The following is a 13,883-nucleotide window of genomic DNA, read 5'->3' as shown; positions in this document are numbered from 1 at the left end:
ACAAAATTGTAAGCTAAAATTCTTAGCCTAATCTAGTTTTATGTTCTTATATTGCTGCTTTTGTTTTAAAATTGCCCCTTGTTCATTCTGTTAGGTTAACACTAGTGGTTTGAAGATTTTCATTTTGAGCATAAAAGTGTGGAGCTTGAAGTGCCCAGTGTGGAGGTGTTAAGGATATTTCTTACAAACATTCACACACTTTTTTCTTGCAGAGAAAGAGAACATGTATGTGAAATAAAAAGTAAGGAAAAAGGTGTGTGAGAATGCAGAGCCAACATGTCCACTGCTACCTTCAGCTTCATCAGCCCCAGTGCTGCTCCAACGTTATATGAAAGTTTTGAAGACAAAATAATGGTCTTGTGTTCTTGGAAGGTTAAACTAAAATGAAAGGAATTTATTAATCTGCCAGGTTGAGCTTTGTCTAGTCCAGGGGTAGGCAACCTCGGCTCTTTTATGACTCATGGACTTCAACTCCCAGAATTGACTCAGGAATTCTGGGAGTTGAAGTCCATGAGTCATAAAAGAGCCGAGGTTGCCTATCCCTGGTCTAGTCAGTTTACTTGGGATGATGGCAAGGCTCAACTTGAGCAGTGGTCCATTGCTTAATAGTTGTTCTCAAGCAAGAGTGGCTTCCTCAAAGAGGAACATTTGAAAACCACTTGCTGGAAAATCAAAATAATTGTCTCATTAGCAGACTTCTGGGGGAGGGGGAAATCTGAAGTTGTAAAAAAAGTATTCCTTCACGATTTTGTTAGTCCATTTTGGAATTAATTCATAATCAGGAGAAAAAACGGTTCTGTTCAAACAATACAGCAAACATTAAACCTCATTCTCCTCTATTGAAACATTAAATCCTCAGGTGAAAAACACTATTGTAGACCAAAACTTTAGAAAACCTTTACATAGTGTACCCTGTTGCTTCATTTTAAATGTTCTCTGTGTTTTGTATTATGGGAAAGAGACTAGGTAAACGGAGGAAAAGTATACAGACTGCTGCCAAAATATTTTTGCTGTTCCAGTGGAATAATCTAAGTTGAAGCTGAAAACATTATCAGACAATGATTTAGGAAAGTTACGTGGGGAGAAAAAATGCTGATTTTAATTTGAAAGCTAAAATATGCTTCTTATTTAATGTCTTCATTTTATGTTGCAGGCAGCCTGCAAGCAATTATAGAAAGAATAGTTGTTTGTTGGTAGAACATAAGGAACACTTTATTTTATAAGAACAAGCATTTTATAAAAACAAGACCAATGCCTATTTGAGAAAAATGATAGAATTTCATGACAGAATAGAGTGCTAGTTTATTTGGAAATATTGAGAATAACTTCCAAATAATAGGATGGTGCTGCATTCCATCAAAATAACAATCTTTTGATTAACTATTTTTCCATTTTGCAAAAAGAAAACCTGATTAATTAGCTAGTACTGGTGCATACAATAGGTGTGTGCAGGTAGTCCTCAACCTACGACCACAATTGAGTCCAAAATTTATGTTGCTAAGTGAGACATTTGTTAAATGAGTTTGCTCCATTTTATGGCCTTTCTTGCCACAATTGTTAAATGAATCATTGCAGTTGTTAAGTTAGTAACGTAGTTGTTAAGTGAATTTGGCTTCCCTATTGACTTTGCTTGTCAGAAAGTTGCAAAAGGTGACCTGAAGACACTGCAACCATCATAAATACGAACAAGTTGACCTTTTCCCCCTACAGCAGTGTTTTTCAATCTTGTCAACATTAAGTTGTATGGACTTCAACTCCCAGAATCTCCAGCCAGCATGAACACACATCTTAAAATTACCAACATTGAGAGACACTGTCCTAGAGATAGCTTACTGGCTTTTTAAACCCTGCTCAGAAATGGTATTAGCAGTATTTAAAAGAGAAACAGAATTAATCCATTACAGACAATATTAAATTATTAAAATTAACAGATAGACATTTGTAGAGGAATAGAAAGATTTCCTGTAAGAGAAAGTACTAATTCAGTCCTGGGAAAGAAGGAAGCCATGATTTCGTTTTCTATAAGAGGAAGTAGAGGAAAACTCTGGCAAGTTTTCAAGATTCTGGTTTTATAACCTACAGTGATAAAGGTAAAGGTTCCCCTGCACATGCGTGCTAGTCGTTTCCAACTCTAGGGGCCGGTGCTCATCTCCGTTTCAAAGCCGAAGAGCCAGCGCTTGTCTGAGGATGTCTCCGTGTTCATGTGGCCAGCATGACTAGACGCCAAAGGCGCACGGAACCTTCTGTTACCTTCCCACCGTAGTGGTCCCTATTTTTGTACTTGCTTTTTTTAATGTGCTTTCGAACTGCTAGGTTGACAGAAGCTGGGACAAGTAACAGGCGCTCACTCTGCTACGCGGCACTCAGGATTCGACCCGCCAAACTGCCGACCTTCTGATCGACAAGCTCAGCGTCCTAACGCACTGAGCCACCACATCCCTTAGTGATCAAATAGAATTTCCATAATCCTTGAGAGGTGTCTTCCCTGACCTGGCCTTCTTTGAAGGGCTGACAATAATTTATTTCCATGTTTGTATTTGGATAAGTAGGAAGTTGTTCTTTGAATGGTAGCAAAGATCTACCTCTACTGTAAGTTTTTTGTATTTGCAGCATTTCATTTATCTGCATAGAAGATAAAAACACAATGGCATCTCTAACTTGCAAAGCGATTTTTGTATAAAAATAATTAGTTTAAGAGTGACTGGCATACAGTATGCACATATGTGTGACTTATAAATGGTTACTTTAGTTTCAGAACAAAAAACAATTGAGATTTACCATTTCCTCCTTTTAAACTCTGTTTCTTATACAGGCCTGGCAACTCCGATTCAGCCATCTTGTGGGTTATGGTGCTAAGTACTATTCCTATCTCATGTCTAGGGCTGTATCATCTATGGTATGGAAGCAGTGCTTTGCACAGGATCCATTCAACAGGTATGAAGTAAAATGCAAACCACTGCACTTTTTAAAAGAGAAGTGTTGATTAACCTCCAGATATCATTGAACTGTTTCATCTATACTGCTCTTATTTTTCTTGTTACAATATTTTTTATCAAACCCAGTTGAGTTGAGTTGAGATGGGGACCTATTGTGGCATTATGCCTCTGGATACGGGAGAAATCTAAGAAGAAAAACACTTTGGAAATTCAGCTGGTGTATGCAGACATATAGGATGTGATAGGATTCTTCTGCTGTGCACATCTGCTGAGAAATGAATTAAACTGAGAATCTCATTTGTGCTATTTTGAATGATGCAAATTTAATCATCGGCAGTTTATTTAAAATATTTTTTGATCGTCCGGTCCACGGAGATTCTGGAAAGTTTACAAAAAGGAGAACAAAAACAATAAATGGATATACCTATAAAGGTAACCCAGAACCAAAGGAATAAAATTCTCTTTAGTTTCTTATGGAATGCAGGGAAGGAAGGGGCCAAGCATATCTCATGGAGTTATGTGTTCTGACGAATGGGGCAGCCATAGAGAAGATCTGTCACTGCATCTGTGCTCAAGTTGGCCTTCTTAAAGTAGGGGACACAGCGGCTTAATCAGTTCTGTCTGTATTTCCTGCTGTAAATAGAAATAAACTTTGTAATTATGCAGGGTATAATGGAGCAGGCAGTTAAGGACATTGCCTTTACTTTTAAAAGTTAAAAGATTAAGGATTTGTGATAGCCATCAGCAGTTCCCTTACTAAGAAAAGATACCTGATTTGATAGTAGTTCCTGAGGGGAAGAAGCCTTGGTCTGTTCAGTGATTACACACTGAATACAAATCAGCAGCATATTGTAGCTGCAAATGAAAGCAAATATAATTTGAAGGTGCATCAATAGAAGTATAATGCATAGTTTCCAAAGCATGAGAAGCTATAGTTCTACTATATTCTTTCATGATCAAGTTACAGCTTAAATCTGATGTTCAGTTCTGGGTAATGTACTTTTAAGAAGAATTCAAACAAACTGGAAGCATATTCAGAGGAAGCAACAAGGATGATCAGAGAACTAGAAAGTGAAGCTTGCAAGGAGGATTGAAGGACATGAATATATTTAGACTTGACTAAATATATGATATATGAAAGGATGTCATCTAGAAGGTGGTCAGGACCTCTTCTTCAACTTCCAGAGTCTAAGACACAGTAAAATGTATTCAAATTGCAGACAAGTGGATTAGAACAGTAAGAGCAGAGTGGAAACAAACTCCCAGAGAATTAATGAAGGCTTCTCAGCCACCTGAGATGCTTTGATTTGGATTCCTGTACTGAGCAGGAGGACTTTTCCATATGATTATATCATTTTATCTCTTGTACAGTACAGATACTTAACCTGTCCAGATAACATGTTGGCTCACCTATATATAATGCCCATATCAAGTTCCATGTGTGAGCTATCCACTCCTCATTAATCCCATGGGCCCAAAGTGCGCAATCTGTGATGCTTCGTTTCTTCTTCAAGTACAACTGCCATCAGTTATAATCATCATGTCAACTGGTCAGGAACACTGAGAGCTGCCATTGCTCTTCATTAATTTATTCTGGATGTTTCCAGGGCACCACTAAATTGTTATAATTTGCTTACTGTGCTCTATAAATTTATTTAGTGAGTGCTCTTGGGCTTTGGTTAAGTGTGTTTTTTGAATGTGAAATCTAAATAATTAGATATTTTGTTTCTTGATAGTTTAGTGAGGAACCTGGAGAGAGGTGTGACATGAAATTGAACTGGTTGTGATTGCAGATAATGGGAACCATAATGCTATCTCTTCCTTCAGAGCAATGGGTGAACGTTATCGGAAAGAAATGCTGGCACACGGTGGTGGCAAAGAACCAATGCTCATGGTTCAAGGTAATATAAATATTGTTACCCTTTTATTGCTTCTGACAGTACTTTCCCTCAGTAACTTTTAGGAATGGCTGTGGTTTGTAATTCAACATGATTTCTATTATGTATTTTAAAAAAACCTTATGAACATAAGTTATAGCCATCGATTCCTATTCTTCAGAGACAATCTTTAGAAACCACAGAATGAGATGCTTTCGGTTGTTGTTAGGGATAGCATACTCTAATTTTCTAGCATCATTCTAATTTTTCTCATTTTTTATGCATCAACTTCCCTTCGTCCAGTGCGCTCCCACAGAGAGGGCCTCCTTAGGGTGCCGTCGGTCAAACCGTGTCAACTGGCGGCCCCCAGGGGGAGGGCGTTCTCTGTGGGCGCGCCAGACCTTTGGAACCGTTTACCGGTGGAGCTCCGGACGGCTCCCGACCTTCGCTCCTTCCGACGTGACCTAAAAACATATTTATTTGAACAAGCCGGCCTGGTCTGATGGGTTTAGGGGTATTTTAACATTTTGTATTAATCTATTTAATTGGGCTATTGTATTTAATATTTCTTTTAATTTTTATATATTGTATTTTATTGTATTGCCCTGTACACCGCCCTGAGTCCTTCGGGAGAAGGGCGGTATAAAAATTATATTATTATTATTATTATTATTATTATTATTATTATTATTATTATTATTATTATTATTATTATTATTATTATTATTATTTGTTTTTCCCTTCCTTATCAAGGGCGGGAATATAATGCCTTTTACCACAGTGAAGCCAGGACAAGGGATATAAATTCAGAAATAAAATAAAATGTGGCTATTTGTTGGGCATAGCTCTTTACTTCTATACTCTATAGTCAATTACTGGTAGATATTTTGATACCCAGAATGTTACTTAGTAAGTGCAGGTTAGTTCAATGTTTACTTAAAAGGTATGTGTCATTTAGAAGATGTCATGGATATTTTAGCTTAGCAATTAAGCAGCAGTAAGTAGTAACTTAACCAAAGTAGTGGAACCAGCATAATTACAAAATTTCCAAATAATGAGATAGCAGCCTTTTACTGCAATGTTTGATGAATGCAATTTGCAGGTGGTTGAAGCTCGGGTTCGGGGGGTGGGGGCAGGAAAGGCATGGTTAACCATTAATGTTTTAATGTGGAAGTGGACTTCAGTGAAAGTGATCCCTAGAGTTCCTGTAGATTTGGGATGAATTACTATAGATTTGGAAACGATTAGCACAAATACATTAGCTTACAAAAATATAAGTGGCAGCTCTGTTTTTAAATCCAGCACCACCCACCATTTACAACATACGGTATGTCAAAAAGGAGTATGTTGTTGCAGTCATTTCATCCTTGGGGCTCAGACAGGAAACATGAAGAATACCTTCTCCCTTCTCCCCCCAAGATCTGGTGATATGGTCTTGCCCTTAGTTTGTATTTGAGGGAAATACTTAGTTCTTTTCGTGAGAAAAAGGATTTTGTTAATATGGCTCTTGGGTACTGTAGGTTTTCAGTCTTTGACCTCATTGTATCATTTTAGGTTTGATAAAACATATAATAAAATAGTCAGTGCTTTTTTTGTAAAAGAAAAAGGTGCCGGAACTCACAGACGTCATACAACCCGCCTTGCCTACCCTACAAGGTTCCATCCAAAAAAGGTGCTGGAACTCCGTTCTGAGCGTTCTATGAGAAAAAAAGCCCTGGAAATAGTACTTTATATATATATATATATTTTAAAAAAGCCCCAGAGGGTCAAAACAAGAATGATAGATGAGCTGTCCATTAAGTTTGGTATGTTCAAGGGCTGGGGGTGGTTTGGGGAGATGGTACATTCATTGACCTTTTTATTCCCATATTGGAGATGGCTTTTACTTCTAAACTTGCCAGCTGAGGTGGGATTTGAATCTGAGTGTTGATCTGAATTTAATGGCTTTTTTGGGTGGCATAGGAGGACATTTATCATTGTGCTTGTCCAAAGGCTTTTCCTCCAATTGATTTATTATTTCTAGAATAGAAAAAAAAAATAATACATATATTCCAATTTCCAAAATAATGTTTAAAAGTAAAAAAATATTTAGCTACATTTATTTTATTTTTACCATTTATCCTTTAAAACGTTCTTCAGGATGTTATAGGCTTCAAGTTGCATTGAGATCCTCACCCCAATGTTTCTTTTTTTCTTTTTGGGAACTACTATTATACACACAAAAATGCATATTCAAGATAGTTGACTCTTGCAGATATATATTAAAGCTTCAGTGGAATATTTCAGTTTGGCTAAAAGTATTCTGTAGTATTACTATTAGGAGGAAAGAAGAAAAGGAGAAAGAAAACCAAATATCCGAGCCATATTGAGCGATTTACTAGGTACTACTACTCTAAATTGTGTACTAAAGTTATATTTATGTTGGCAGTTCTAAAGGAATGATTCACATCAGAGAGAAGCAATGTTTTTATAAAGTTTGTTTCTCTAATGTTAAACAATATTGGAATTTTCCTAATGTAACTTTTAAAATGTTAATGACATAAGAAAGGCATGCTTGTGTGTGTTAGGCTGTGTCTTTTCCTTCTATATATAAAAGAGCAGATGTTCTGAATCATCATTGATTGTTTAAACTACAAAGACCAGTGCATCTTTGCCCAGCATTCTCTGCTAGAAAAGCAGAAAAGCAATTTAAATCAAGTTAAACTTAAAATTACACTTGGGAAATGCTATCTCTGGACGCAACAAAATTTGAGAACAATATTCTGCAAGCTACCTTTTCTTAGTGTTATGTGTTATGTATTAGTCATAGGTACGTGCAGGAAGCAAGTGACAAAATACATGTCTCAATGCAAATTATGCCTCTTATGTACAATTCAAACAAGTATAAAAGAATGGAGATTGCATCATGATGTCACAACACACCATTCATCATTTTGGTATCACTGAGATGAGCATAGACACTGGCAGCATTAGTGTGAAGGCTGTTTTGAATAAGCTCTGCCCACACTCGGTGTGACTAAGAATGCTTCCAAGCCAGGTAGCAATTAAGGCAAAGAAAAGAGATGCTACAGCCTTCAGGTTGGATGTTCTGTTCTGAGAGTGTCTTTGCTGATCCTGCTAGCCTGTTTTTTTTTTTTAGGGAAAAGCCCTCTTTTTTCCCCACAAAAGGCAGTCCCAGAAATGTTCTTTCTAAGTTATTTTGTGTATCAAAACCTCATGCCAGTAGCTTGAGGGAATTTGTTCTGTATGCGACCTTTGCCCACCCGACATACAAAAAGTGGTGGAACCAGTGAAGAGAAACATTATTGAGTGGCAGGGCCATTTTCTCTCTTACCTTTTCTAGGGGAGGGCAGGGGAGTGGTGTAGGGACAGGCGTGTCTCCATACCTATCTTGATTCCTGGCAAACAACTGGACTAGGCCCTGCAGCTTTCCTGGTGAGATTTCAGAAGTTGTTTGCCATTGCTACATACCTAGGACTGGGAGACGGTGACTGGCCCAAGGTCACCCTGTGGGCATTGTGCCTAGGGTGGAACTAGAACTTTTGGCTCCCATTTTCTAGCCCAGGGTCTTTAACCACTACACCAGCTGGCTCTCCTCCCTCTTACTAGGAACATAAATGTTTGACTGAGGCGTGAAATAGGATTGAAAGAGAAGTAGCAGAAATTATACTGTCCAATTAATTAATATGACTATATTAATTATACATTGATCATAGTATTAAAGATGAAATTATTTGCAATCTTAATTATATTAATATACAATGAGATATTTCCGGGAAGTGCTTTCCGTTTGTATCCTGGGTACATACCTGCAATATTCCTCCTTAATTAGGGCATGACAGAAAGAAGAATATACAGGTAGTCCTCGACTTACAACTATTTGTTTAGTGATCGAAGTTACGGCAGCACTGAAAAAAGTGACGTATGACCAGTTTTCACACTTTGGACTGCTGCAGTATTGCTTTGAGTTCAAATTGAGGTGCTTGGCAACTTGGCATGTATTTATGAATGTCTCACTGTCCCGAGATCATACGATCACCCTTTGTAACCTTCCCAGCCAGCTTCTGATAAGCAAAGTCAGAGGGGGGGGGGAGCCTTAACGATCACATGATTCACTAAACAACTGCAGTGATTTGCTTAATAATTGTGACAAGAAAAGGTCATAAAATGGGGCAGAACTCACTTAACTGTCTTGCTTAGCATGGAAATTTGGGCTCAATTGTCATAAGTTGAGGACTATCTCTATATCGGATTAGAAATATATCAAGGAGCATAGTAGCTTTGCTTGAAATGGGGCGAAGTATTGCAAATTATATATAAATGGCAGGAAACTACAGTGAATAAATGAACCTGTGTCCTTTGGCGGGAATGTTTATGGAAGACGAGAAACAGTTGAAAAAAACTGATGTGCAGATGTGGGTGGTATGTAGTCTGTAGAAAAGAATGAATGTTTGCCAGAAGAAATGAAAATAGTTGTCTATAAGAATGTACTTCTGCCCACTTAGTCATATAGAAGAGTGGAATATGTCAAGAGAAATGTTGAATGCAGTGGGGTGAAGTGTGCATGGTAAAACAAGAACGGATAGGTTAAGAATGAATTACTGCTGAAGGAATGTAGATTGAATACAAAAGTGACTGATGAGCACAAAAGAACTATTGAGGTAGTTTGTTCACCTCGTGAACATGAATGAGGATTGCAGACTTGTATGGTATTCCTAAAAGTATTCTTTATTGTCTCTTTCAATCTAATGTACATTTTTAAGCCCAGAAAAGGCATAGCTTCTTTTAAACATCTATTGCAGGGGTGTCAAACTCAATTTCATTGAGGGCCGCATCAGCATTGCGGTTGCCCTTGGGGGGGGTGGGGGGGGTATGGCCTGGGGGGCGTGGCCTACTGGGTGGGCGTGGCTAAAGTGTGTATGGCCTACTGAGTGGGCGTGGCCAGCTCTACATCGTTCGCATCAAGGGTGCCTGTGGGGGCCTGGGCAGGAGTGAGACAGATCTGAGGGTCTCTGGCAGAAGGAGGGTCTCTAGGCCAGGGCCAAGTCAGTGGGGGCCCTTTCCTCACTGTTTCCAGGATGGCTTTGTGGGCCACATGAAACCACTTCGCGGGCCGGATCCGGCCCCCGGGCCTTGTGTTTGACATGTCTGATCTGTTGGCAGGTCGCCACCTGCCCACCCGATTTAACAGGTAAGGCCTGCTCCATGTCCCTTCCATGAGAAAATGTCATCTTATTGGACTTAGGAGTCATACCTTCTTTGTGGTAGTTCTGTAGAAGAACATGTCTCTGAAAACAATGGATGGCCCCAACAGTCTTAGTTTTTCACAACACATGGTGTTAAAAACCCATCTCTTCCTCCAGACGTTTGATCTCTGCGGGTTAATGTTGCATTGCTATAAATTGGAATTGCTGTTTGCGATTTCATCATTTACAATTTGGATTATTTATTTATTTATTTATTTATTTTAATTCCATTTATATCCCGCCCTTCTCCGAAGACTCAGGGTGGCTTACAAGCTTGTTGTTTTACACTTTGTATGCTGTCCAGAGTTACTGCCATGAGATGAACAGCCATAGAAATCTGGGGAGAGGGATGGAGGAATGACAGCAAATCCAACACATGCTTTTCAGATTTGGACCTGAGTACTGAATGTCTCTAGAAAATTGCCAGATAAATATATGGAGGAAGAATGGATAGTTCAAGAGGAAGGAAAGACTTATATTTTCTTAACATTTCTTTTGAAAATAGTAGATTTTATTCCTTATTACTGTTTGGGGAATAAAGTGCTAATTGTTGATAATTTGGCATTTCCAATTCAATTCACCGATTCCATGTTTCAGGGCACAGGTTCTGGACAGCTTTGTAAGGGCAATTCACTGTGGTGGGGCTTATTCTCCCTGAGTCCTCCGAGAGAAGGGCGGTATATAAATAAAATTATTATTATTATTATTATTATTATTATTATTATTATTATTATTATTATTATTATTATTACTATTTTCATAGTACTTTCAGTTATGGTTATTTTTTATCAGGTATTTAGAAGAAACATTCTGTTAATTTTGAGTATCTCCCTTTGATATTTCCTAGGTATGCTACAGAAGCAACCATCCGTGGAAGACTTTGTGGATGCCCTTGTTTCAGACTTAGATCAAGACTTTGAAACATTCTTTATGGATTCTGAATAACAGAAGAATATTTTGAAAGTTTTTGGATGTATTAACAGTGTACATAGAAGTTCTGTCTAATTGGCATTTGTAAAAATGTGTGTATAAAATAAATGGTTTACTTGAAAAGTAAAATGTTTTTTTTCTTTATAGAAAGATAAGAACTTAAGCATGTTTGATGCAGCATTCACATATTTGGAATTATTTTTATTTGAATATACGTATACTAAAATAACCGCTTCCCCCACAAGGGTTCAGAAAAAGGAGAAATAAATCCTCAGTACAGCAAGCAGGTTACATACATACCCACCACCAAGATGCCATGTACAAATTTAAGTGGTAGTAAAGCAAAAGAAATTAAAGATAAGAGAAAAGAAATATACCTTAATATAGTTTATGTAAACACTATCATTTATCATATTCCACTTTATCATATGTCATATTCCACTTTGTATTGGCCTTTTGTTCTTTAGATTTCTTGTTATTTTTTTTAAGAATTTCATCAACTCTATCCAACCATGACTTTTTCTGTATTTCCCTTACTCTCATTCTGTTTTCTCTTCTTTCATATATTTGTTTTATGGTCCAAGGGTTCAGCTCTTCTGTATGATTAAATCATCTGAATGTGCTTTTCATACTGGTCATCCACTTTTGTGTTCCATCATCATTCATTCTTCTCTTATCACATACATTTCTTTCTTAATTATCCCATTCCTACTACCATGAACTTCCAGTTATGTTCCTCAACTCTCACTGCTGCATAACAAAGGGAGTGACTGATCCCTTTTATGCAGCTTTGGACAAACTCTGAACCTTTTGACTCCTCTGAACCTTTGCATGTCTTAACCTTTCCTCAACTACTTTGCCATCCATCACAAAAATGAATCATTAACATGAAAGCGTTCATAATTCCCAGGTCACCAAAAGACCATGTCTTGAACAAGAAAGATACAACAGGATGAAAATACAGAATCTCATCCGGCAGTTTCATGAAGGAGAATAAAGGAAAAGAATGCATTAAATGCAAGGAATGCAAGAGAAAAAGTGTTTGTGTGTTTCTGTATTACTAATGAAATTCTTGCTGCAGAGTACATCAAATATTTAAAGAATTGCACATATATTTAAATATGTTTAATGCTATTTTTCTTGCAACTGAGTTAGGTGCCCAAGATTCAAAATGATTATGCCTAAATTGATTAAATCAGGTTGCTGGGCTCAGAAAGCACTTTTGTGTATTAGAAGTTCTCTTTAAGTCAGCGGCCCCCAACCTTTTGAGCACCAGGAATCAGTTCCGTGGAGAGAGGTTCTTCCATGGATCAGAGGGGGTGTGGTTTTGCTTGCTGCCTGCATCCTGCAGATAGGACTTTGCTTATTTGTGCAGCCCGGTTTCTGGCATGCTGCAGATTAGTGCTGGTCCACAGATCGGGGGTTGGGGACCCCTGTTTTAAGTCTTGCATTTGATTTTTCTTCACTGTTCTACTCCAGAGTATATAGGTCAGGGGATGAAAATGAGGAAAGCAAGGAGGAAATTTAACACTGAAGGCCAAATTGCACTGTTAAAGTATCCAGGAGTAGAAAGAGTGAACGAAATTAATATTAAATATTTTGTTTTTCTTGTGAGTTGCAGGCTAGAAGGTGAATGCTGCCTGGATCACTCATTGCAATAAGAAGTAGCCGTCTTTTTTCTCTGGAGCTTTTCAGTGCAAGCTCTGTGAGTGCCCGAGGCACATAACTTTGTCCCTTAAAGCCTTTTCTAAGCTTTACAAGTATGTTTTTACAGCTTGTCATTCAGGGGCTCCTTTCCATTTCTAACAATGTAGGCAGGGCACTCCTTTTTCAAGCACATTGATGCAGTTCTTTGCCATCCTGATCCTGTTGTTGTTTTTAAAATAGAAGTGTCCATGCATGCTTGCTTCCGTCACAATGCCAGGAAGTCATGCAATTAGTCAAGCACATTAATGCTTTGCACTTAATTTGGCTCTAACTTTGTAACTCTGGGAAACCTATTGTATTTTCTTTGAGTAGAAGGTTTTTATGAAAAGTACAATTCATTTTAAATTCATCATTTTAGATTTAGTATGCAGTAAATAATGTTACCATAATAACAAAAGCAATACTAGCCAGCCTCTTCCTGCACTTGGAAAAAGATGGGTGATAAACTCATCCCCTTGTAACCTTGTTTAGACTATTGCAACACACTCTACATGGGTTGCCCTTGAAGAGCATTTGGAAACTCGCAACATCCGTGATGTCACACGATGTATCAGAGCTTTTTCTCCATTGCCAGCACTGGGATGGGCATGGTTTCCTGATGACACATCTGGTCCTCGGGCCAGCAGTTGCCCTACATAGTTTGGGACCAGATTACCTAAGGGATTGCCTTTTTCAATTTCTGCTTTGTTTTTCTTATCCTAAGTAATAAACTGACTTCTGACTGATCCTGTTTGAACTGTTTGATTCTGACTGATCAGCGCCTGATCCCTTCCATCTCAATTCCCTGATGCCTAAGGCATAGTTGTTTCATTTGACTGTGTGAGCTTTCCCATGTTCATATTTGCTATATTTTATGCTATTGTAATTCCATCTTTGTAGTTTTGGATTGTCTTTTCCCGTATGGCAACATCAATAACAAAGGCATTCATCTAGCCACCTCATGAATACCACTAGTACTCCAAAGGATCCTCAGGTCTTCCTCAATACTATGATCTGTCTCTCTGTGTCTGTCTCTGTGTGTCTGTGTCTGTGTCTGTCTCTCTGTGTCTGTCTCTCTATATATACACAGACAGACACAGACACACATGCACACACATACACACACACACACACACACAGAGAGAGAGAGAGAGAGAGAGAGAGAAAATAGTCCTGAAATTGTGAGTCTCGGGTATATTCATATTTAA

At 38.1% G+C, this 13,883-nt stretch overlaps 1 protein-coding gene across 1 annotated transcript in view; it reads left to right on the top strand.

Moving 5' to 3' along the window:
• The window catches only part of MIPEP (mitochondrial intermediate peptidase), a 62,874-nt gene extending 51,767 nt beyond the window's left edge, over positions 1-11,107 (top strand). Inside the window, exons 17-19 of the mRNA XM_083362221.1 lie at positions 2,813-2,934; positions 4,764-4,837; positions 10,907-11,107. Of these exons, the coding sequence (XP_083218347.1) occupies positions 2,813-2,934; positions 4,764-4,837; positions 10,907-11,004 (294 nt within the window). The 3' untranslated portion in view covers positions 11,005-11,107. The remainder of the gene's footprint in view (positions 1-2,812; positions 2,935-4,763; positions 4,838-10,906) is intronic.
• The last annotated feature ends 2,776 nt before the right edge of the window (positions 11,108-13,883 follow it).

Source organism: Vipera ursinii (genome assembly GCF_947247035.1).
Source record: "Vipera ursinii genome assembly, chromosome: 4".
NCBI classification, from domain to species: domain Eukaryota; kingdom Metazoa; phylum Chordata; class Lepidosauria; order Squamata; family Viperidae; genus Vipera; species Vipera ursinii.
This window is presented reverse-complemented; position numbering and strand designations above follow the sequence as displayed.